This window comes from Lacerta agilis, chromosome 14 (assembly GCF_009819535.1).
Source record: "Lacerta agilis isolate rLacAgi1 chromosome 14, rLacAgi1.pri, whole genome shotgun sequence".
Lineage (NCBI taxonomy): Eukaryota > Metazoa > Chordata > Lepidosauria > Squamata > Lacertidae > Lacerta > Lacerta agilis.
In genome coordinates, this window is record NC_046325.1 from 1,350,690 (window position 1) to 1,371,794 (window position 21,105).

The following is a 21,105-nucleotide window of genomic DNA, read 5'->3' on the forward strand; positions in this document are numbered from 1 at the left end:
ATAAAACACTGAAATAAATCAGCTATCTAACAGGAAAGAAAAGAAAGGCAGAAAGAAGAAAGGAAAATCAGAGAGATGGAAAGAGAGAGGAGAGATTAAAAGAAAGATAATGTGAAAGGACTTCCGGTTCTCTGTCCTGCAGCTAAATCCACTCATAAAAATCCAACCATTCTATCTTCCGGAAGCCAGTCTTTATTTTCAGTCTCCAAATCCTGATATTACAAGTTCATTTTCTCTCTTCATGCAAAAAGACCTTGCCTCTAAATGGAACGGTCTCCTTCCGGAGGTTGCGGACTCTCCTTCCTTGGAGGTTTTTAAGACGGTTGGGTGTTCATCTGTCTAGCTGAGATTCCTGCATTGCCAGGGGTTGGACTAGATGACCCTCGGGGTCCCTTCCGATTCTCTCATTCATCCCTGCACTTGCAGGGGGTCCCTTGACCCTCGGACCTCCCTACAAAGTGGCGGTGCCATGCTTCACCCGCACAGCCCCAATGGCGTCTTGCCCGCGATCCAAGCTGTAGGAAGACGGTGCCCGGCCTCGCCTGCGTTGCCAGGGCCACTTTTGCGTTGGCCCCGGCAAGCTGACGAAGAGCCAGCTGACGTGGCGGGAGGGGGCGGCCTCAAACACCTTGCAGACGCGGTAGGTGCGGGGCGTGGCGAGAGGACTCTGCGCTTCCAGCCCCTCCAGCTGCCACCCTCGGGGAGCGCCCTTCTTCTGCAGCTGGCGGTACTTGACCAGCCGGGGCCCCGGACCACCTCGCAGGGTTGGGCGCTGCCAGTTGGCATACAGCCACCCCAACCAACACAGCAGAGCCAGGGTGGGCAGCACCGCCAGTGCCAGGCAGGCAACGTAGAGGACCAGGCGCACCAGGCAGCAGTGGGCAGCCAGCCTGCCGGCCCAGGTCCTGGGAGACCACTGCCAACTCCGCTGCGGGGCTGTGGCTGGCAGCAAGGAGCAGTGGCAAGGGGCGGGCGGCGCAGCGGGAGGAGGGCAGCGAGTGGGAGCAGCAGCTGAAGTGCCGAGAGGTGGCAGGGCTGGCGAGGCCGTGGCACTTGGCAGAGGGTGGGACGTGGCAGCCATCGCTGTCGGAAGGGGTGCGGGTTGGAGAGTTGTTGGGGGCAGCATGCGGGTTGTGGAATGGACTGGGTCCGGGGTGGAGGTGAGAACAGGACCGGGAAGGTTTCTTGGAGCCGTAGTGGGGATACTGGGAGATGGTGCGGTGGTGCTGGGCGCAAGGGTGACGACGCTCGTGGTCGGAGCAGCGGTGGAGGGTGTGGCGCGGACACTCGTGGCAGGCGCAGAGGTGGAGGGTGTGGCGCGGACACTCGTGGTCGGAGCAGCGGTGGAGGGTGTGGCGCGGACACTCGTGGCAGGCGCAGAGGTGGAGGGTGTGGCGCGGACACTCGTGGTCGGAGCAACAGTGGAGGGTGTGGCGCGGACACTCGTGGCGGGCGCAGCGATGGAGGGTGTGGTGCGGACACTCGTGGCGGGCGCAGCGGTGGAGTGTGTGGCGCGGACACTCGTGGCGGGCGCAGCGGTGGAGGGTGTGGCGCGGACACTCGTGGCAGGCGCAGAGGTGGAGGGTGTGGCGCGGACACTCGTGGTCGGAGCAACAGTGGAGGGTGTGGCGCGGACACTCGTGGCGGGCGCAGCGGTGGAGGGCGTGGCGCGGACACTCGTGGTCGGAGCAGCGGTGGAGGGCGTGGCGCGGACACTCGTGGTCGGAGCAGCGGTGGAGGGTGTGGCGCGGACACTCGTGGCGGGCGCAGCGGTGGAGGGTGTGGCGCGGACACTCGTGGCAGGCGCAGGGGTGGTGGAGGGCAGTGTCGTGTGGACAATGGCGTGGGGCTCAGGGGTGGTGCCGGGGGCGCCCCCTGGACTCTCCCCCCAGGTACCCCCTTCGCCCCCGTCGCTGTCTCCCACGGGCCCCTTGCAGTGCGCCTGGAAGTGCATGACCGGGCGCCCCTTCTCGGAAGCGGGCTCCTGGCACTCCACGCTCTCGGGCTCGTTGTCGGTGATCTCCTTCCCGGGGCCTTGCACGCGAGTATACACTTTGTCCTCGTTCTCCACGATGTAGTCGCGCAGGTAGGCCAGCGCGCAGTCGCACACCCAGGGGTTCTCCGCCAGGTACAGGTAGACGAAGTAGTTCTCCGTGGGGAAGAAGCCGGTGGGCACCCTCTGCAGCCGGTTCCTCTCCAGGCGCAGGATCTCGAGGTTGCCCAGCCCGGCCAGCAGCCCCCCAGGCAGCTCCTCCAGCAGGTTGTCGGCCAGGTCCACGTCCTTCAGCCCCTGCAGCCCCTCGAAGGCTGCCTCGGGCAGATCCCGGATCCCGTTGCCCTGCAGCTCCAGATACTCCAGGGCGCGCAGGGCGCGGAATCCCCTCGCCGGCAGCCGCGAGAGCGCGTTGTGCGCCAGATCCAGGTGCTTCAGCGCGGGCATCCCCTGCAAGGCGGGCAGGCTCTGCAGGCCGTTGTGCGACAGGTCGAGCTCCTGGAGGCTGGGCAGCGGGGCGCCGCCGGTGTCCAGGGCGGTCAGGCTGTTGTTGGACAGGTCGAGCTCCACCAAAGCGCTCAGGTGCTGGAAGGAGGCCAGCGAGACGCGGCTCAGGCGGTTGGAGCGCAGCAGCAAGATGCCCGTGTCACTGGGCAGCCCGGCGGGGACGCTGCTCAGCCCCTTCCCCACGCAGCTCACCTGCAGCAGGTCCTTGATCTTGTTCATCTCGGACTCGCAGGGGGGCGCGGGGTCCGGGGCTCCGGCCACGGCCAGGAGGGTCGCCAGAAGGACGCTCGGGGCGCACGGAAGCATCTCTGGGGAGGCGGGGAGAGAGGAAGGCATTCGGTCACTCTAGGGGGCCATGGGGGCTTGGGCGCCCAAAATAATAGACTCTGCGTCTCCGAGTCCCTCCCCGCGGAGAAGGGGGCCTCGCTGGCTGCAGAGACAAGGCGGAAGAGGAGCTACCACCCGCTGGCCGCTGCAACACGGACATGCGAGGCCACAGGTACATGCCTGCACATGGTGCGTGTGACATCGCGCACACTACGTGTAGGCATGGGCAGGTGACGTCGCACGTCTGCGTTACGATGGCGCGCCCCCACGATCCTGACGATGAGGTGGGAACCCTGTTCAGTCTCGTCTGGGGTGTCAGGGGGAAAGGGCGCAGAGATGCCGCGTCTGCTCTGCTGAGCTTGAGCGCATCGCCTCGAGGCTGGAACAGGCCGAGCAAGGAACAAGGTTATCTCTGAGCACATGCAGAATACTGTTCCTTCACCATGGGAAGCCAAGCCAGCAGAGTTTCTGCTTTACTTCTACATGCTGAGAGGGGCGTACGCTCCTCCCTGACCTTTTTTTTGGGGGGGGGTCTCGGGGCAGCTGCAGAAGCATCACTGCCGCGTCCTCCGCCCAGCCTGCACCCAGGACTTGCCCCCCCCAGGGTCCCCAGGGGCAGGCCAGGGAGGAGGGCCTCTGACGCCAGAGCAGGGGTCGCAGGGGTCCTATGAGCCCCCGAGCCAACTGCATTCTGTCTCAGAGAAGGTTTTCCAACAGGCAATGGAGGGAACTATATTCCACCACACCACGGAATTTGAAGGGACCCCCCCAAGGGACATGTAGTCTAGCCCCCTGCTGTGCAACCAAACATTTCTGCAAGCGAGGGTGGTTTGCTTGTCCATCTCTCTCTCACACCACACGCATGCACACTTTCCTTTGGGCTGATGCTGTTCGCCAAACTGGATGGAACCACAAATCTGCAGATGCGCCCCAAACGACAGCTCGATTGGATTTTGACCTTCCAAATATAGAAACCCCAAGGGAAATGGCTTTGACTTGAGGTGCCTCTCGGGGCGATCCAGAAACACAGGCTGGCCTCATGGGGAGGCTGGGGGGGGGGGCGTTATCCAGGCTCCTGGGCTTACCTCTGAATTCCAATGGGAATCCCCAGGACACTTGAAACCCAACAGCCAGAGCGAGGGGAATTCCTGCACTGGGACCGACGCGGGTAGCGAGCCTTCTCTTCCGGCGATGACAGACAAAGCTGGGTTTAATGAACCTCTTCTGTCACAGGAGGGGTGGGGAAACTGGTGCCCCTCCTCCAGCTCTTGCTAGACTACAACTCCCATCATCCCTGACCATTGGCCACGCTGGCTGCTGGGGCTGCTGCCTTGGAGGTTGGGTGCCCATCGGTCATGGATGCTTTAGTTCAAGTTCCCGCATCGCAGGGGGTTGGACTAGATGACCCTCGGTCCCCTTCCAGCATTGTGTTTTGATGCTGCAGCCCGTCCTGGGACCTTAGGATGACCTTAGGATGAAGGCTGGGTATTCAATCAATCAATCAATCCATCAATCAATCAATCAATCAATCAATCCTGACTGCATAACAAACAAACACTCCATTTTTCAGTGAGCCAACTACAAGCTTTCTCGCCAGAGCTAAGAATATGGTTTCTCCTTCTTATTCCAGCCTGACGAATAACTCTGTTGCACCCAAAAGCTTGCCCGCTATTTTTGCGGCGGGGTTGGCAAGAGCAGGCTGTGTGGTCAGAACTCCCTCCCCTCTGCAAAAAAAGAAATGTATTCCACACACCCCAAATATTACCTTCCTCCTGTGCTTCTCCTGGTCACACTTAAGACTAGCTCGCTCGCTCGCTCACTAGCTCGCTCTCTGGCACCCTAACTCGAACCCACAGCCCAATCTCCTGCGCCCTGAGTAGCGGAAGACCCACTGTGGTTTCCTGAGCCCACACCGCCCTCCCTCCCCTTTCAGCGCCCTCCCCAAGCAAAAGACAACATTGGAACTGAACCTATGTCTGCCGGCATCTGATTAGCTATTGTCTCCTCCTCTGGTCTCCTCGCCTCCAAAACATAGCTGTCAACTTTTCCCTTTTCTTGCGAGGAATCCTATTTGGAATAAGGGAATTTCCCTTTAAAAAGGGAAAAGTTGACAGCTATGCTCCAAAAGGGCTCCCGGCAACTGGGGTTTAGTGTGGCAGCGGCTGCCCTACGGAACTCCCTGCCTGTTGAGATCCAGCATGCGCCTTCCCTGCATTTTCAGCACCTGCTAACAACAGACGAGCCTGCCCAAAGGCGCTTAGAAAATTGAGGCGAGTGCAAAATAGTTTCAGCGCTTTAATCTTTTGTACCTTTTAAAGCGCGGCCGTGAATTTCTCGATCTCCTCCTTTTATCCCTTTTTGTAATCTCTCCTTTTCTTTTATTACAATCAAGCGGCGTACATAGGTTTTGTGAAATGAATAAATTAAGAAATGAACGAGGCGGCAGCAGCCCCCCTCCCGCCTCATGGTTCCCAGCAAATGGGGTTAAAAAAAAAAGGACACGGGCTCCTGCTAAGAATCCAGAGACGGGAGAAATAGCATTTTTAAAAGTAAGATTTATCCGAGAAGGTCTTTGATTTCCCTAACGAGGCATAGTAATCCTATGGGATGTGTCATCACTGATGCAGCCAGACACAACATTTCCTGTTGCCCAGAGGGGACACCCAGGGGAATGTGGCTCCAGCCAGGAGGACTTCCTGTCACACCTGGTCTGGAGGTGTGTGACCAGGTAGAGGGGCGTGACCCCGGCAGACCCTGCAGAAAGCACCTCCCTCTCTTTTTGCTCTCTTGCCAGCACACGGCTCATCCTTACGGAGTCTGGAAGTCACAAGGTAGAAAGCCTCAGGCTTAGCTCAGACTTCTTTTCTCTGCAAATTTCACTGTAACCTCAGGACAAAGCCTGCCTTTCAGATTTACTGCTGTGAACAGAATGTAAGTAAACTTTACTCTTGCTTTTGAACAAGACTGTTGTGTTATTATTATTATTTTGAGGAGAGAATTAAAAGGGGGAATCTGCCAGCGACAAGCCAGACTGCAATGCTCAACTTAAATTATTCCAACGAAACCATCAGTTTGCTTCCAGCAAATGTGCAAGGAAATGTGCTCTGCTCCTTTCTCACAAGTGTGAGTGAGGAGAGGTAATATTTAATCCGTATATCCTCTCCTGCTTTCCTCAACATTCCCACATTTCTACCCCTTTGGCTGATTTTTTTTAATTATGATTTCTCTTGCTATCTTAAAAACCACCATCATCATTTGTTATTTCTACCCCACCCATCTGGCTGGGTTTCCCCAGCCACTCTGGGCGGCTTCCAACAAAATATTAAAAATACACTAAAACATCAGTCATTAAAAACTTCCCTAAACAGGGCTGCCTTCAGATGTCTTTTAAAAGTCAGATAGTTGTTTATTTCCTTGACATCTGATGGGAGGGCGTTCCACAGGGCGGGCGCCACCACCGAGAAGGCCCCCTGCCTGGTTCCCTTTAACTTCACTTCTCGCAGGGAGGGAACTGCCAGAAGGCTCTTGGAGCTGGACCTCAGTGTCCAGGTTGGATGATGGTTTAAAAGGCTGAGGGGAAATGGCTAGTAGCATTTATGTGGGCTGTAGCCTTGAAACTACAGTAAGAAATTTACTTTCTTGGGCTCCATGATCACTGCAGATGGTGACAGCAGTCACGAAATTAAAAGACGCCTGCTTCTTGGGAGAAAAGCAATGACAAACCTAGACAGCATCTTAAAAAGCAGAGACATCACCTTGCCGACAAAGGTCCGTATAGTTAAAGCCATGATTTTCCCAGTAGTGATGTATGGAAGTGAGAGCTGGACCTTCAAGAAGGCTGATCGCCGAAGAATTGATGCTTTTGAATTATGGTGCTGGAGGAGACTCTTGAGAGTCCCATGGACTGCAAGAAGACCAAACCTATCCATTCTGAAGGAAATCAGCCCTGAGTGCTCACTAGAAGGACAGATCCTGAAGTTGAGGCTCCAGTACTTTGGCCACCTCATGAGAAGAGAAGACTCCCTAGAAAAGACCCTCATGCTGGGAAAGATGGAGGGCACAAGGAGAAGGGGACGACAGAGGATGAGATGGTTGGACAGTGTTCTCGAAGCTACTAACATGAGTTTGGCCAAACTGCGGGAAGCAGTGGAGGATAGGCGTGCCTGGCGTGCTCTGGTCCATGGGGTCACGAAGAGTCGGACACGACTGAACGACTGAACAACAACAAAGCCTTGAAAATGGCCTCTCTGTGTTCCCGGGGCTGGTCTAGATGAGCCTTGGGGGGTCCCTTCTAATGCTACAATTCCGTGATTCTATGGGGCCTCTGGGGAGATGGGCCTCCGCCCCAGAAGCAGCTGCAGCTCAGACCCAGCCGCCATCGTCTTTCATATCCGGGGCTAAGAATGGGCAATTTATTATTAGATCCAGGAAGAGGCTTCACATTTTATCTGTGAGGACCAGACGGATCTGTGAGCAAGGAGGAGACCAGGGTGGTGGAAGGAGGGTGAGTGGTTCTCCCCGTCCCTTGGAAGGGAGCCCGGACTCCTGGGTCCTCTGAGAGGGGAGGGGGATTGGGTTGCTCAAAGTGGAGGGGGAAAGCAAGGCTTCCTGGGTTCTCTGGGGGTTAACCGTTTCCTCGCACAGAGTCAAATTGTTGGCCCAATGAGCTCAGTATTGGCTACTCTGACTGGCAGCCTCTCTCCAGGGTTTCAGGGATGGGTTGGAGGCACCAGGGTTCGAACCTGCAACCTTCTGCGTGCCAAGCAGGTGCTCTGCCACAGAGCTACGGCCTTCTCCAAGTGGGGATGGGGGATAGGGTTAGTCAGGCCCCTGGGATCATCAGGAAAATAACTCAGCAATGGAATAAATGGGTGAGGAGGGGGCGTCTGGGAGCCAGAACAAGAGTGCCTCTGAGAATATGCAGAGTGTGCTTCACTGACTGCCTGGGGTTGCAGGACAGGGCTGCCAGCTGGATTTCATAGAATCCTAGAGCTGCGAAGTTGGAAGGGACCCCCAAGGGTCATCCAGACTGACCCCTGAGAGTGCAGGAGCCACAAGCCTCCCTAAGCCTGAGCAGGTCAGGTGGGATGAGGTTGAATTAGGAAACTCTTCCAGCAGGGGCAGAGAGGACTGAGGTGATTCTGACCCCCCAGCACAGCTCCATCGGGGCGGATCTACAAAGCAGCCGTCTCCTTTGACCCTCCTAGAGAAATTGGAGGTATTTGGAGGGCAGAGAGCTCAGCTTTCCTGGTTCCCCTTCTTCCCCTGTCCCAGAGATCTGTCCGGCAGCCATATAATCCACCGACAGGTGCAGGAAGTGAGCCCAGCCGGAGCAGAGCTCTGAAAGCAAACACCCTTCCTTGGGAGCCAAGAGCGACCTCGAAATAACCTCAGGAAAAAAGACTTTGCAGAGCCTGCCATTGAGGCGAGAGACGCCATGGGGCGAAGAGTCTGGCTGGGGGCTCTCCTCTGCTGGGGGACCTTCTGTAAGAAAGGGATGGGGGTTTCATGGTGGGGGGAGGGAGAGAAGAGGGTCAGGCATAAAGGGGGAGCGGAGGTTTTGCCGGGAGGGGGTAGTTTTGTATCTATTTGAAGCAAGGAGGGCAGAAAGGTGGGGGGGATAGTAGGATTGTCCCATCGGAAGGGACCTCTGAGGGTCATCCAGCCCAACCCCCTGCAAGGAAGGGAGGCCAAATGGTTTTAGGGTTAAGTTCTTGCTCTCCTGGCAACTGGCAGGTGGGTGCTCAGGATTCTGCCTCCACACAATCCCAAATACGAGAGCCATCTTCAAATACCTGAAGGGCTGTCGCATGGAAGAGGGAGCAGGCTTGTTTTCTCCCGCTCTGGAGGGCAGGACTCGAACCCGTGGCTTCAAGCTACAAGGAAGGAGATTCTTACTAAACACCCGGAAGAACTTTCTGACAGTAAGAGCTGTTGGACTGCGGGATCGAAGGTGGCGAACTCTCCTTCCTTGGAGGTTTTTAAGCAGAGGTTGGATGGCCACCTGCCCTGTATGATGCAGTTGAGATTCCTGCATTGCAGGGGGTTGGGCTAGATGACCCCTTGGGAGCCCCTTCCACCTTTACAATTCCACGATTCTGTTGAATACTCTAGGGCTGCTGGAGGCCAACGAGGACCTCCGCCTCTACAACCACCTTTTCGCCAACTACGACAAAAGGATCCGCCCGGTGCGCAACGAGGGGGACGTGGTGGAGGTGAAGATCAAGATGACCCTCACAAACCTCATCTCCCTGGTAAGCTGGGCTGCGTGTGTGTTCCCCTTCCCAGACCCCCCAGAGCCACCCAACCCGCTTAAGGGGCTGCCATCCAGAGTCACCCGGATCGCTTTCTCTCCCTCCATGAATTTGTCCCGTGGCCATCCCTGCCTCCTGTGGCAGGGAGTTCCACTGGTGAACGGGGGCAAACCTGATACTCAGGTTTCTGCCAGAATTATGACATAGTTATGACACATGTATGATGTTTTACTAAGGGTGTTATGGGTAAAATGGGAAACATAAAAAAGGGAGCCATCCTTTGTTCGGGGCTTCATTCTAATTCTTCCACGTGGTATTCAACATCTTTATCAATGACTTGGATGATGGGCAGGAGGGCATCCTGATCAAGTCTGCAGATGACACGAAATTGGGAGGGGTGGCTAATACCCCAGAGGACAGGATCACACTTCAAAATGACCTTAACAGATTAGACAACTGGGCCAAAGCAAACAAGATGAATTTTAACAAGGAGAAATGTAAAGTACTACACTTGGGCAAAAAAAATGAAAGGCACAAATACAGGATGGGTGACACCTGGCTTGAGAGCAGTACATGTGAAAAGGATCTAGGAGTCTTGGTAGACCACAAACTTGACCTGAGTCAACAGTGTGATGCAGCAGCTAAAAAAGCCAATGCAATTCTGGGCTGCATCAATAGGAGCATAGCGTCTAGATCGAGGGAAGTAATAGTACCACTGTATTCCGCTCTGGTCAGACCTCACCTGGAATACTGTGTCCAGTTCTGGGCACCACAGTTCAAGAAGGATACTGACAAGCTGGAACGTGTCCAGAAGAGGGCAACCAAAATGGTCAAAGGCCTGGAAACGATGCCTTATGAGGAACGGCTTAGGGAGCTGGGAGAAGAGAAGGTTAGGGGGTGATATGATAGCCATGTTCAAATATATCAAAGGATAAACAAAATCGAAAATTCTTTCTAGTAGCACCTTAGAGACCAACTGAGTTTGTTCCTGGTATGAGCTTTTGTGTGCATGCACACTTCTTCAGATACACTTCTTCAGATATATCAAAGGATGTCATCTAGAGGAGGGAGAAAGGTTGTTTTCTGCTGCTCCAGAGAAGCGGACACGGGGCAATGGATTCAAACTACAAGAAAGAAGATTCCACCTGAACATTAGGAAGAACTTCCTGACAGTAAGAGCTGTTCGACAGTGGAATTTGCTGCCAAGGAGTGTGGTGAAGTCTCCTCCTTTGGAGGTCTTTAAGCAGAGGCTTGACAGCCATCTGTCAGGAATGCTTTGATGGTGTTTCCTGCTTGGCAGGAGGTTGGACTGGATGGCCCTTGGGGTCTCTTCCAACTCTAGGATTCTAGGATTCTAGTTTGATGTCTTGCTGCATCAATAAAGATCAGGCCTATTGGCTGCTGTTTTGCTCCTATAATCTTGGCTGGAGTCTTTGTTTGACAATCCAGGTGAGCCGAGGTGTTTTCCTTTAACAACTCTGTGCTATGTGAAGAAATGCTTTCTTCCGGCTTCTCGCGTTATGAGAGGGGCAGGAAAACCTTTTCTCTGTCTGTTGTCTGCACGCCACGCACCACTTTCTATCGGGTCGCTTCCAGAGACTTTTTATACGATTTGACATTCCTTGATTACATAAACAGGAGAACCATCATTTTCAAGGCAACCTGGCAAGTCTGGAACTGGATTGACAGAGATAAATCTGATCTCCTTTACTTGGGCTCTGAGATCCAAAAGGACTGGAGTAAATTTATACGATATCTGAAAGATTATTGTAAGCAATTAACATCACTAGCAGGGTTGTCTGACGACTTGTAATGAGAATTTTTCTATCTTTCTATAGTCATTTAAATTTTGAGCATTTTGTAATGAGTGTAATTAGAATTGGAAAACATATAATATGCAATGATATAAAGGTTAATTTTGAAAACCATGAGGCGGGAGGGAAGGAAGCTGATAGGCTCCAAAGAGCCAGTGCGGTTAAGTAGATAATGATGGTGTGAATGTATAATATTAAATGGAAACTAAATTTTACACACACACACACACACACACACACACAGGCTCTGGGATTCGAACCCCCGTGCAAACACACTCCTGCATTTTTCAGTTTTTCACCACGCGATTTCCGTCTGTCGTTACGACAGTTCCCTCTGTTTTCTGTGCATTGCAAAATGAAATCGAAAACCTTTACCATTTTTTTAATGGAAAGAGAGAATTGCAGAGTTAGAAGGGACCCCCAGAGTCATCTAGTCCAACCCCACCACCGGGCAGGAATTGCAGCTAAGGCCCCACCCCCTTTTCTCTCCGCAGAACGAGAAGGAGGAGACCCTGACTACGAACGTCTGGATTACGCATGTAAGTCTCAGGCTGCTCCTCTCCCTAGAGAGCATGGGTGTTTGGGGCTTCTGGTCCCCAGAGAAGCCCTGGGGTGGGGAGGAGATTCTGGATCAACATCTGGGAGAACTTTCTGACAGTAAGAGCCGCTGGGGTGGAAGCTGGTGGACTCTCCTTCCTTGGAGGTTTCTAAGCAGAGGTTGGATGGCCACCTGTCACGGATGCTTCAGCTGAGATTCCTGCATTGCAGCGGGTTGGGCTGGATGACCCTTGGGGGTCCTCTTCCCCGACACCTCTGTGGCTCTGTTATCTCAGGAGTGGTACGATTACCGGCTGGAATACAAAAGCGAGGACTATGGTGGCATCAAGGCCTTTCGGGTCCCTGCAGATGAGGTGTGGCTTCCAGACATCGTCCTGGAGAACAAGTGAGTCCTTTTTTTGGGGGGGGTTGCTGCATTCTCAGGGTGAGTGTGTGTGTGTGCCTGAGACCCTTGGCTGCTTGCTTGGAAAAGGAGAGCTCGCCCTCCCTTGTCTTCCTTTCCTTCCAAACCCCTGCTGCCCCCTTTCTTCTCTCTCTCTGCCCCCCTCCAGCATTGACGGGAATTTCGAGATGGCTTACTTCTGCAACGTCCTGATCTACCCCGGGGGGTACATGTCCTGGCTGCCCCCGGCCATCTTCCGCAGCACCTGCGCCATCGAAGTCACCTTCTTCCCCTTCGATTGGCAGAACTGCTCCCTCGTCTTCCGGTGAGAGCCTGGGGGGTGGGGGTGGGGAGGGTTCGAGGCCCACGCCTGGATCATCTGCGCCCAGGAAACTCTGCCAAGACATTCGAGTCGGGGCTGCAGAAGGGGTGGCTGGGAGGGACCTGCTTCACCCAAAGATGGATTTAGCTCCTGTGGCGTGTGAAATACAGCATAGAATCATAGACGCTATACTCCTATTGATGCAGCCCAGAATTGCATTGGCTTTTTTAGCTGCTGCATCACACTGTTGACTCATGTCCCGTTTATGGTCTACCAAGACTCCTAGATCCTTTTCACATGTACCGCTCTCAAGCCAGGTGTCACCCATCTACTTGTACTTGAATCTACTTGTACTTGTCCTCCGCTCTTCCCCAGTAGCATGTTGGACGCCTTCCGACCTGAGGGGCTCATCTTCCGGCGTCATATCTTTTATATGCCTGTTGTCTTTGTCCATGGAGTTTTCTTGGCAGGGATACTGGAGTGGCTTGCCAGTTCCTCCTCCAGGTGGATCACGTTTGGTCCAAACTCTCCACTATGACCTGTCCATCTTGGGTGGCCCTGCACGGCATAGCTCATAGCTTCCCTGAGTAATTCAAGCCCCTTCGCCACGACAAGGCAGTGATCCATGAAGGAGAAGTCTCGCTGTCGCAGCCGTGAATTGCCCTTGATCTCTTACCAGGTCCAAATCGTACAACGCCAAGGAAGTGGTGCTTGACTTTGGGGCCGACGACAACACTATGGAGCCCGTGAAGGAGATAATGATTGACCCAGAGGCTTTCACAGGTAGGGGACCAACAGCATCAGCCTTGGAAGGGGGTGCTGGGGAAGGAGGGGGGGCAACACTGGAGGGGCAGCGAGTCCAAGTCCAGACTTGAAGGCTTGCCATCCTGGAGTGATGCTGGAGGGTCGCTTGCCTCCCCGACCCTCTCTCTGTGTCTCTCTCAGCCCCGCCGCCATGCTCCCTTTTGTCTCTCTCCAGAGAACGGGGAGTGGGCCATTCAGCACCGGCCGGCCCGCAAGGCCCTGGCCCCCGTGTCCGGGGCGGAGGCCCCCGGCTTCTCCGAGGTGCGCTACTTCCTCATCATCCAGCGCAAGCCTCTCTTCTACATCATCAACATCATCATCCCCTGCGTCCTCATCTCCTCCCTGGTGGTGCTGGTCTACTTCCTGCCTGCGGAATGTGAGTTGTGAGGGCCTAGAGCTGGAAGGGACCCCCAAGGGCCATCTAGTCCAGCCCCCCTGCAATACAGGAATCAGAGCGGAAGGATGCCCTCTCCAGCCAGCCTCTGCTTAAAAGCCTCCAAGGATGGAGGGTCCGCCCTGTCTTGGGGGAGTCCACAGTCGAATGGCTCCTATTTAGTTGGAATCCTGTTTCCCTGCAACTTGAAGCCACGAGTTCGAGTCCTACCCTCCAGAGCAGCAGAAAACAAGCTTGCTCCATCCTCCATGGGGGCGGGGGTAGTCCTTGAGATATTTGAAGGTGGCTGTCATCATCTCTCCTCTCAGCCTTGTGGGAATGTTTAGGAGTGTGGATGATGATATATTACTTCATATATCTCATCCCAGCTTGAGTTAACAAGCTCCAAACTTACCAGAGTTCCATTCCCTTTTAAAACACACACAGCAGACGCGCTTGCACAGGCTTGGTTAAAGCCTCTATATGAAATATATATTCCTGGTATAATTCCCCTATATCCCTCTTAAAAGTAAAGACACAACACAGTACTGTTTATAAGATATAAAAGAGTTTACTTACAGGCATCCTGAGCTACAGCATACAGTCTCAGAAAGGCAGGCAGGCTTAGATAAATGTATTTTTACATGTAGTGAAGCTGATTCCATAGGGCAGTGTTTTTCAACCACTGTTCCGCGGCACACTAGTGTGCCGCGAGATGTTGCCTGGTGTGCCGTGGGAAAAAATTGTTTATTTGATTCCTATTCAAGAGAATTACTTTATATATAGTCAATATAGGCACAGAGTTAATTTTTTTAACATTTTCTAATGGTGGTGTGCCTCGTGATTTTTTTCATGAAACAAGTGTGCCTTTGCCCAAAAAAGGTTGAAAAACACTGCCATAGGGGAACAGGCTTCACCTGTGCTCCTCTCAGCTGCAAGCCAAGAGAGCATCCTGCTTCTTCAAGAGACGAGGCAAAATAGGGGGGGGGGTGATCCCTGGGATCTTGTTCCCAGGTGAGACCACACCTACTTCTGGTCAGAGAGGAAGTTAACTCAGTCCAGGTAGTAGGAAGTTATGCCTGGAGGACTGAGTTACCTTCATGTCCACTCTAGCAATGTTGTGTTTGACTGCTCTCTGTTTACATCCCACAAGCCTCCTCTTCGCCAGGCTAAACATAGCCAGGTCCTTCAACCGTTCCTCATAAGGCTTGGTTTCCAGACACCATGATCATCTCAGTCACCCCACCCCACCCTGCACACTTTCCTGCTTGTCAATATCCCCCTTAAATTGTGGTACCCAAAATTGGACACAGGACTCCCAGTGGGGTCTTCCCAAGGCAGGAGAGAGAAGGACTATTCCGTCTCTTGACTGGAACACAAGACTTCTGCTGAGACAGCCTAGAATCGCATTCGCCTTTTTTGCTGCTTCCTCACACCGCTTGCTGACCCTTGCCTTCTTCCCGGGCAGCTGGAGGCCAGAAAATTACCGTCAGCATCTCTGTCCTGCTGGCCCAGACTGTCTTCCTGTTCCTCATCGCCCAGAAGGTTCCGGAGACCTCGCTCAGCGTCCCCCTGATCGGAAAGTGAGTCCCTCTCCCCGGCCAACGGAACCAGGACTCCTGGGTTCTCGGGAGAGTGTTTGTCCATGTGTGGGGAATCTGTGTCATGGAGAGACCTGAGAGGCGGCAACTACACCTAGTGGGGTGGATTGTGGAGGGGAGGGGGCTCAGGATGCCTGGAAGCCCCACAACCACAGACCCACACTCTGGGTTTCTCCGGGAAGGGCCGTAGCTCTGCTTTGCAAGCAGAAAGCCCCAGATTCCTCCATGAGGACTAGGATCTTACATCGTTTTTAGGGGAAGGGCTGTAGCTCAGCAGGAGAGCCCTGCCTTGCACGCAGAAGGTGCGAGGTTCGAACCCCTCACCGCATTATCCAGCTGGGGCTGGAGGGAGAAAGACCCTCTGCCGAAAACCCTGGACAGCCGCTGCTGCTGCCAGCCCGTGTCGACAACACTGAGCTTAAATCAAGGCACCTTCCTGTGTCTCCTTCTGCCGGGCAGGTACCTGCTCTTTGTGATGGTGGTGGCCACCCTGATCGTCACCAACTGCGTCATCGTTCTCAATGTCTCCTTGCGCAGCCCCAGCACCCATGCCATGTCCAGGCAGCTGAAGCACGTGAGGATGGGGGGGGCTGGGGGTGGGTGAAGCCAGCCCCACTCAGCTCAGGGGCAATCCTGCACAAACCAAGCCCATGCAAGGGCGTTTAAACAGGGGCGTAGCAAGGGGGCGGGGGGCGGGCCGCCCCGGGTTCCATAATGGAGGGGGTGACAAATTATCAAGGAACAATTTTTTTGAATTTTTTTTTTGAAAAAAAATTTAAATTTCTTTTTGAAAATGCCTGCTCCGAAAGTCTTATCTTACTATACTAGGGATTATAGAGCTAAATATGAAATTTCATGCATATCGGTTAATATCTTGACCCTCCTCCACCAAAATAGCTGTTCACTTGGCTGTTTTCCTATGTCGTGAAGGCTGAAATTTCAGTTCAGTGGAGCACTTACTGTTCCCAACCCTAACCCTGTGGAAAGCCATCTAATTAGGCTTTAATTTGATTCTGAGATGTTTTTAGGAGGTAATTTAATGATTGTTTGATTTTATACCAATGTTATGTATCTGATGTTAGCCACCCTGAGCCCGACTTCGGCCGGGGAGGGCGGGATATAAATAAAAGGGTTTTTTTATTATTATTACTTGTTATTATTCCATTTTTAAGCCATTTTTGTGGAGGGGGATCAATGGGGGGGTTGACAAGAAATTTTCCGCACTGGGTACCACCTGACTTTCCTATGCCTTGGGGGGGGGGTGCCAAAAAAAGTTTTGCCCCCAGGTACCAATTTACCTTGCTACACCCCTGCATTTAAAGTTTTACGTTCGGGGGGTGTGGGGTGGGGTGGATCCTGGCAAAAAGCCCCTTCCTGCTGCTCAGTTGGGAAGCGCTGGGGATTTCTCAACGGGATCCTTGCAGGCTCCGGTCTCCAACTTCCATCTCTGGGGTTGGGGACTCTGGAGTTGTTCCCCAAACCGGCTGTTGTAATTTGAACCCAGGACATCCTGCTTAGAGGAAACATTAAAACTATTCGGCTTTCCAAAAGCAGCGTGCCTCTTCGACAAACCGAGCTAAATGTCGCCCGGTCACGAAAACGATAGCTGGTTTGAATTCCTCGCAGCCCAAAACATATTTTGCTTTTGTTTTTATAATTATCTTTATTGTTTAAAAATTGAAACATTTATAAGACAAACAAGATAGCACGGAAACAAAAAATTCACAAAAAAACCGTAACGCAAAAAAGAAAAAATCTCACATTTAAAACACTTTCCCCAAAACCTATAAAACAAACAATATTAAAAATGACTTCCAGTTAATCTCACTGTATTTTGCATATCGAATATATCAAGCAGTTATTTATTTCTTGTTTGTTTTCTTTTTATCTTTTGTTTATTTATTCTTTTTAAAAAGAGATAAAAAGCCCAAAACATATTTTGAAGACACCTCGCTGGGGAAAAAATGGCAAGAATTAAGCCCCCCCCCACACACACACACCCAAAATTGCAGGATGGGTGAGGTTGAATTTGGAACCGACAGGCCCAAATAGGCCCTATTAGAAGGTGCTTTGCAAACTGCGGCCCCCTCTCTCCTGTCGCCCCCCAACCCAGGTATTCTTGGAGCTCCTTCCGCGTTACCTGGGCTCCAGCTTGGAGCCGGCCGGAGAAGACACCTGGGACGCCCCCCGCCCCCGACGGCGCAGCTCCTTCGGGGTGATCCTGAAGGCGGAGGAGTATATCTTGAAGAAGCCGCGAAGCGAGATCCTCTTTGAGCGGCAGGGGAAGCGCCACGGGCTCCGGAGGGTGCCAGGATACAGCACGGCTTGTGAGTCTGGGGGTCACGGGTGGGGGGCAGGAAGGGGACAAAGGGCTGCTGGTGGACCAGAGTGGAATACAGCAATGACACCTGGCTTGAGAGCAGTACATGTGAAAAGGATCTAGGAGTCTTGGTAGACCATAAACTTGACATGAGTCAACAGTGTGATGCAGCAGCTAAAAAAGCCAGTGCAATTCTGGGCTGCATCAATAGGAATATAGCGTCTAGATCAAGGGAAGTAATAGTACCACTGTATTCCGCTCTGGTCAGACCTCACCTGGAATGCTGTGTCCAGTTCTGGGCACCCCAGTTCAAGAAGGATACGGACAAGCTGGAACGTGTCCAGAGGAGGGCAACCAAAATGGTCCAAGGCCTGGAAACGATGCCTTATGAGGAACGGCTTAGGGAGCTGGGTATGTTTAGCCTGGAGAAGAGAAGGTGAAGGGGTGATATGATAGCCATGTTCAAATATATAAAAGGACGTCCTATAGAGGAGGGAGAGAGGTTGTTTTCTGCTGCTCCACAGAAGCGGACACGGGGCAATGGATTCAAACTACAAGAAAGAAGATTCCACCTAAACATTAGGAAGATCTTCCTGACAGTGAGAGCTGTTCGGCAGTGGAATTTGCTGCCAAGGAGTGTGGTGGAGTCTCCTTCTTTGGAGGTCTTTAAGCGGAGGCTTGACAGCCATCTGTCAGGAATGCTTTGATGGTGTTTCCTGCTTGGCAGGGGGTTGGACTGGATGGCCCTTGGGGTCTCTTCCAACTCTAGGATTCTAGGATTCTATGGAGACACCCTGGCTCTCCTAGAACCGCACAATCAGAAGGGAACTCCAGGGGTCATCTAGTCCAACCCCCAGGAATCTCGGCTAAAGCATCCCCAACAGGTGGCCCTCCAGGTTCTGTTTAAAATCCTCCAAGGGAAGAGTCCCAGGGAGTCGGTTTCACTGTCAAATGGCTCTTACTGTCAGAAAGTTACAGTTACAGGTAGGTAGCCGTGTTGGTCTGCCATAGTCAAAACAAAATAAAAAAATAAAAAAGTTCCTTCCAGTAGCACTTTAAAGACCAACTAAGTTTGTTCTTGGTCTGAGCTTTCGTGTGCATGCACACTTCTTCAGATACACTGAAACAGAAAGTTAGTTTAGTTGAATCATTAGAAGCCATGGGTTCGAGTCCTCCCCTCGGGAACAACAAGCTTGCTCCCTCTTCCATGGAATGGCCCTTCAGATATTTGAAGATGGCTCCCACCTCTGTTCTCGGTCTCCCCTTCTCCAGGCTAAACATTCCTCCTCTGCCCACCTTCCAGCTTGTCTTTTTGTTTCTATTTAAATTTTATTCATTTGGTTTTTCAAATTAAAATTTTACAGAGATGTACCCAACGCGAATCATAAAAAGAAGATTCCAAGGGATCTCCTGGACTTCCACCCTCCCCTTTCTGGGCCCTATTATTAACCCTTTCCTCCCGCATCTTTTATGGTAACCCAAACTCCCTTGCCTCTTCCACTGTGTCCAGAATTCAGCCTTAAACCATAGGTTTAAGGTTGTCAACCTCATGCACAACATCTTTCTTTGGCGAAGGAGTTGGGAGGTGTGCATGCATGCGCAAAGTTGTGCGTCGCCAAGTTCGGCAAGCTCTTAAGGTATCCCCCCCCCCGCAGATGACCTGGGCGTGGGGGGAACCAGCACCCTCTACAAGAACCTGGCCAGCCTGGCCCCCGAAATCAAGGAGTGTGTGGACGCCTGCAACTTCATTGCCGAGAGCACAAAGGAGCAGAGTGCGGACAGTGCGGTGAGCCCCTGTCTTTCCTCCAAACCCCCTGCCTCCCCCTGTTGGGAGAGGACCTGGGAGAGACCAGGGTTCGAATCCCCCCCCACTCACTTGGCCTGGGAGGCTGTTACACGTGACCTTGGGCCAGTCGCTGCCTCCCGGCCTCACCTTCCTGGCAGGGTTGTTGTTGTGGGAATGCTTAGGAGTGTGGATGAGGATATATTGCTTAAGATATCCTATCCCAGCTTGTGTTAACACGCTCCAAACTTAGCAGAGTTCCATTCCCTTTTCTAAAACACAGCAGAGACGGTTGCACAGGCTTGCTAAAGCCTCTATAAGAAATATATATTCCTGGTATATTCCCCTTCTTCCCTCTTAAAAGTAAAGACACAACACAGTACTGTTTATAAGATATAAAAGAGTTTACTCACATTACTTCCTGAGTTACAGCATACAGTCTCAGAAAGGCAGACAGGCTTAGATAAAAGTATTTACATGTAGAAACTAGCTCCATAAAGAAGCAGGCTGGAAGCCAAGAAGGCATTCTGTCTCTAAGACGTTCTGCTCTGAAGAGATGGATCAAAAAGAGGAAATGGAAGTCTGGTCCCTGTGGTTTTTTGTGTAAACCTGCCCAGGTGAAGCCACACCCATCTCCATTTACATAGGGGAAGTTGTCTCAGTTAAAGCTGGAGGACTGAGACACCTTCATGTCCACTCTAGAAATGGTATGTTTTGACTGCTCTGTGTTTATATCCCGCAGTTGTGAGCATAGCAGGGGTGCTAGGGGGAACCCTATGCGCAGTGCTTTTCCCCCCTAAAAAAGATATGTTTGGGGTACTCTCATTTTGACTCAAGAAAATCAACATTTTATAGTGCAAATTGGGAAGAATAGATAGAGTAAATGGACAAAAGTACCAAGATTCACAAAATGTTTAGGGGTATGCGTGCCCCCCAGGACCCCCCCCCTGAAAAAAGCACTGCCTTGAGGAGGAAAATAAAAAGGGCACACAAATATAAGAAATCAAGTAAACACCTCTTGGTCTCAGCCGGGATTGTATTCCGGCAACTTCTGGGTGGCAAAATCTAGAACCGTAGAGGTGGAAGGGACCCTGAGGATCATCTAGCCCACCCCCCTGCATGGCAGGAATAAACAGCTGTCCCATGGGGGGGATCAAACCTGCAACCTTGGCATGACCAGCACCACGCTCCAACCAACGGAGCTATCCAGGCTGCATCTGCGGCCTGGTGCCTATTAGGGGATTGGAGGCCCCCAAACCTCTCTCCTGCCCCCCCCACCTTCAGGGCCTGCCCACCCCCCTGCACAGGCAGCACCAGGAGAGCTCTGACCCCCACACTTGCTGCTCTCTTTCCGCAGGAGATGGAGAACTGGGTGCTGATCGGAAAGGTGATGGACAAGATGTGCTTCTGGGCGGCCATCGCCCTCTTTGCCATCGGCACCCTCGCCATCTTCGCCATGGGGCAACTCAACGCCGTGCCAAGCAACCCCTTCCCGGGAGAGGAGCTCCAGAAGTAGGAGCGCTGCGCATGAATCAGCCTGGTCGGGGGGCACAGAGAGCCCCTCTCTGTGGCTCCAGGGGACCTCTGGGGTCTCCGACCTGCTTGACCTGAGTTTTGTGTCCCTGCACTCCAACAAGCAGGTCTGAACAGGAGGGTTTTCTGAGGATCTGGGAAGGTCTTGCTGGAGACACGAGGAGCTGTCTCTGCAAAGCAGATCTGGTTGTGTGCGATTGCAAAGTTTGCGCATTTTTGCAGAGCCCAGATAAAAGATAATGTGACCAGTGTTGTCTGATGGTGCTGTTTTGAACCCCACCCCACCTCCCCTGAGCTGGCTTCTGCAACGTCCTGGCAAATGCCTCATGTGTCTTGCCTTTCCATCTGCGGCCACCTCTGCATAGAATCCTAGAACTGGAAGGGGTTCCCCCAGAGGTCATCCAGTCCAACCCCCTGCAACGCAGGAATCGCACCTCAAGCACCACTGACAGATGTCCATCCAGCATCTCTTCGAAAACATCCAGGGAAGGAGAGACTGCCAACTTCCAAGGTCGTCTGTCCCAATTTCAAACA

General features: G+C 52.8%; 2 protein-coding genes across 2 annotated transcripts; one reads left to right on the forward strand and one right to left on the reverse strand.

Moving 5' to 3' along the window:
• Nucleotides 1-451: 451 nt before the first annotated feature.
• LOC117058818 (platelet glycoprotein Ib alpha chain-like) lies at nt 452-2,836 on the reverse strand. Its single transcript, XM_033170187.1, has one exon. It carries the CDS (start codon nt 2,834-2,836, stop codon nt 452-454), a length of 2,385 nt encoding a protein of 794 aa, XP_033026078.1.
• A 5,273-nt stretch (nt 2,837-8,109) lies between these two features.
• Nucleotides 8,110-20,970, forward strand: CHRNE (cholinergic receptor nicotinic epsilon subunit). Its single transcript, XM_033169114.1, has 12 exons — nt 8,110-8,313; nt 8,942-9,081; nt 11,390-11,434; nt 11,729-11,838; nt 12,005-12,160; nt 12,837-12,940; nt 13,137-13,337; nt 14,803-14,917; nt 15,395-15,509; nt 17,049-17,262; nt 18,911-19,041; nt 20,396-20,970. The coding sequence occupies exons 1-12, from the start codon at nt 8,265-8,267 to the stop codon at nt 20,552-20,554; spliced, it is 1,539 nt and encodes a 512-aa protein (XP_033025005.1). The 5' UTR covers nt 8,110-8,264; the 3' UTR covers nt 20,555-20,970.
• Nucleotides 20,971-21,105: the final 135 nt, after the last annotated feature.

Excerpts from the sequence above, each read along its gene's own strand:
- LOC117058818 (XM_033170187.1), bottom strand. The coding sequence starts at position 2,836 with ATGCCTTCCTCTCTCCCCGCCTCCCCAGAGATGCTTCCGTGCGCCCCG.
- CHRNE (XM_033169114.1), top strand. The coding sequence starts at position 8,265 with ATGGGGCGAAGAGTCTGGCTGGGGGCTCTCCTCTGCTGGGGGACCTTC. Across the intron at positions 9,082-11,389 it reads TCACAAACCTCATCTCCCTG|AACGAGAAGGAGGAGACCCT; the intron begins GTAAGCTGGGCT and ends TTCTCTCCGCAG. Across the intron at positions 15,510-17,048 it reads TGTCCAGGCAGCTGAAGCAC|GTATTCTTGGAGCTCCTTCC; the intron begins GTGAGGATGGGG and ends CCCCCAACCCAG.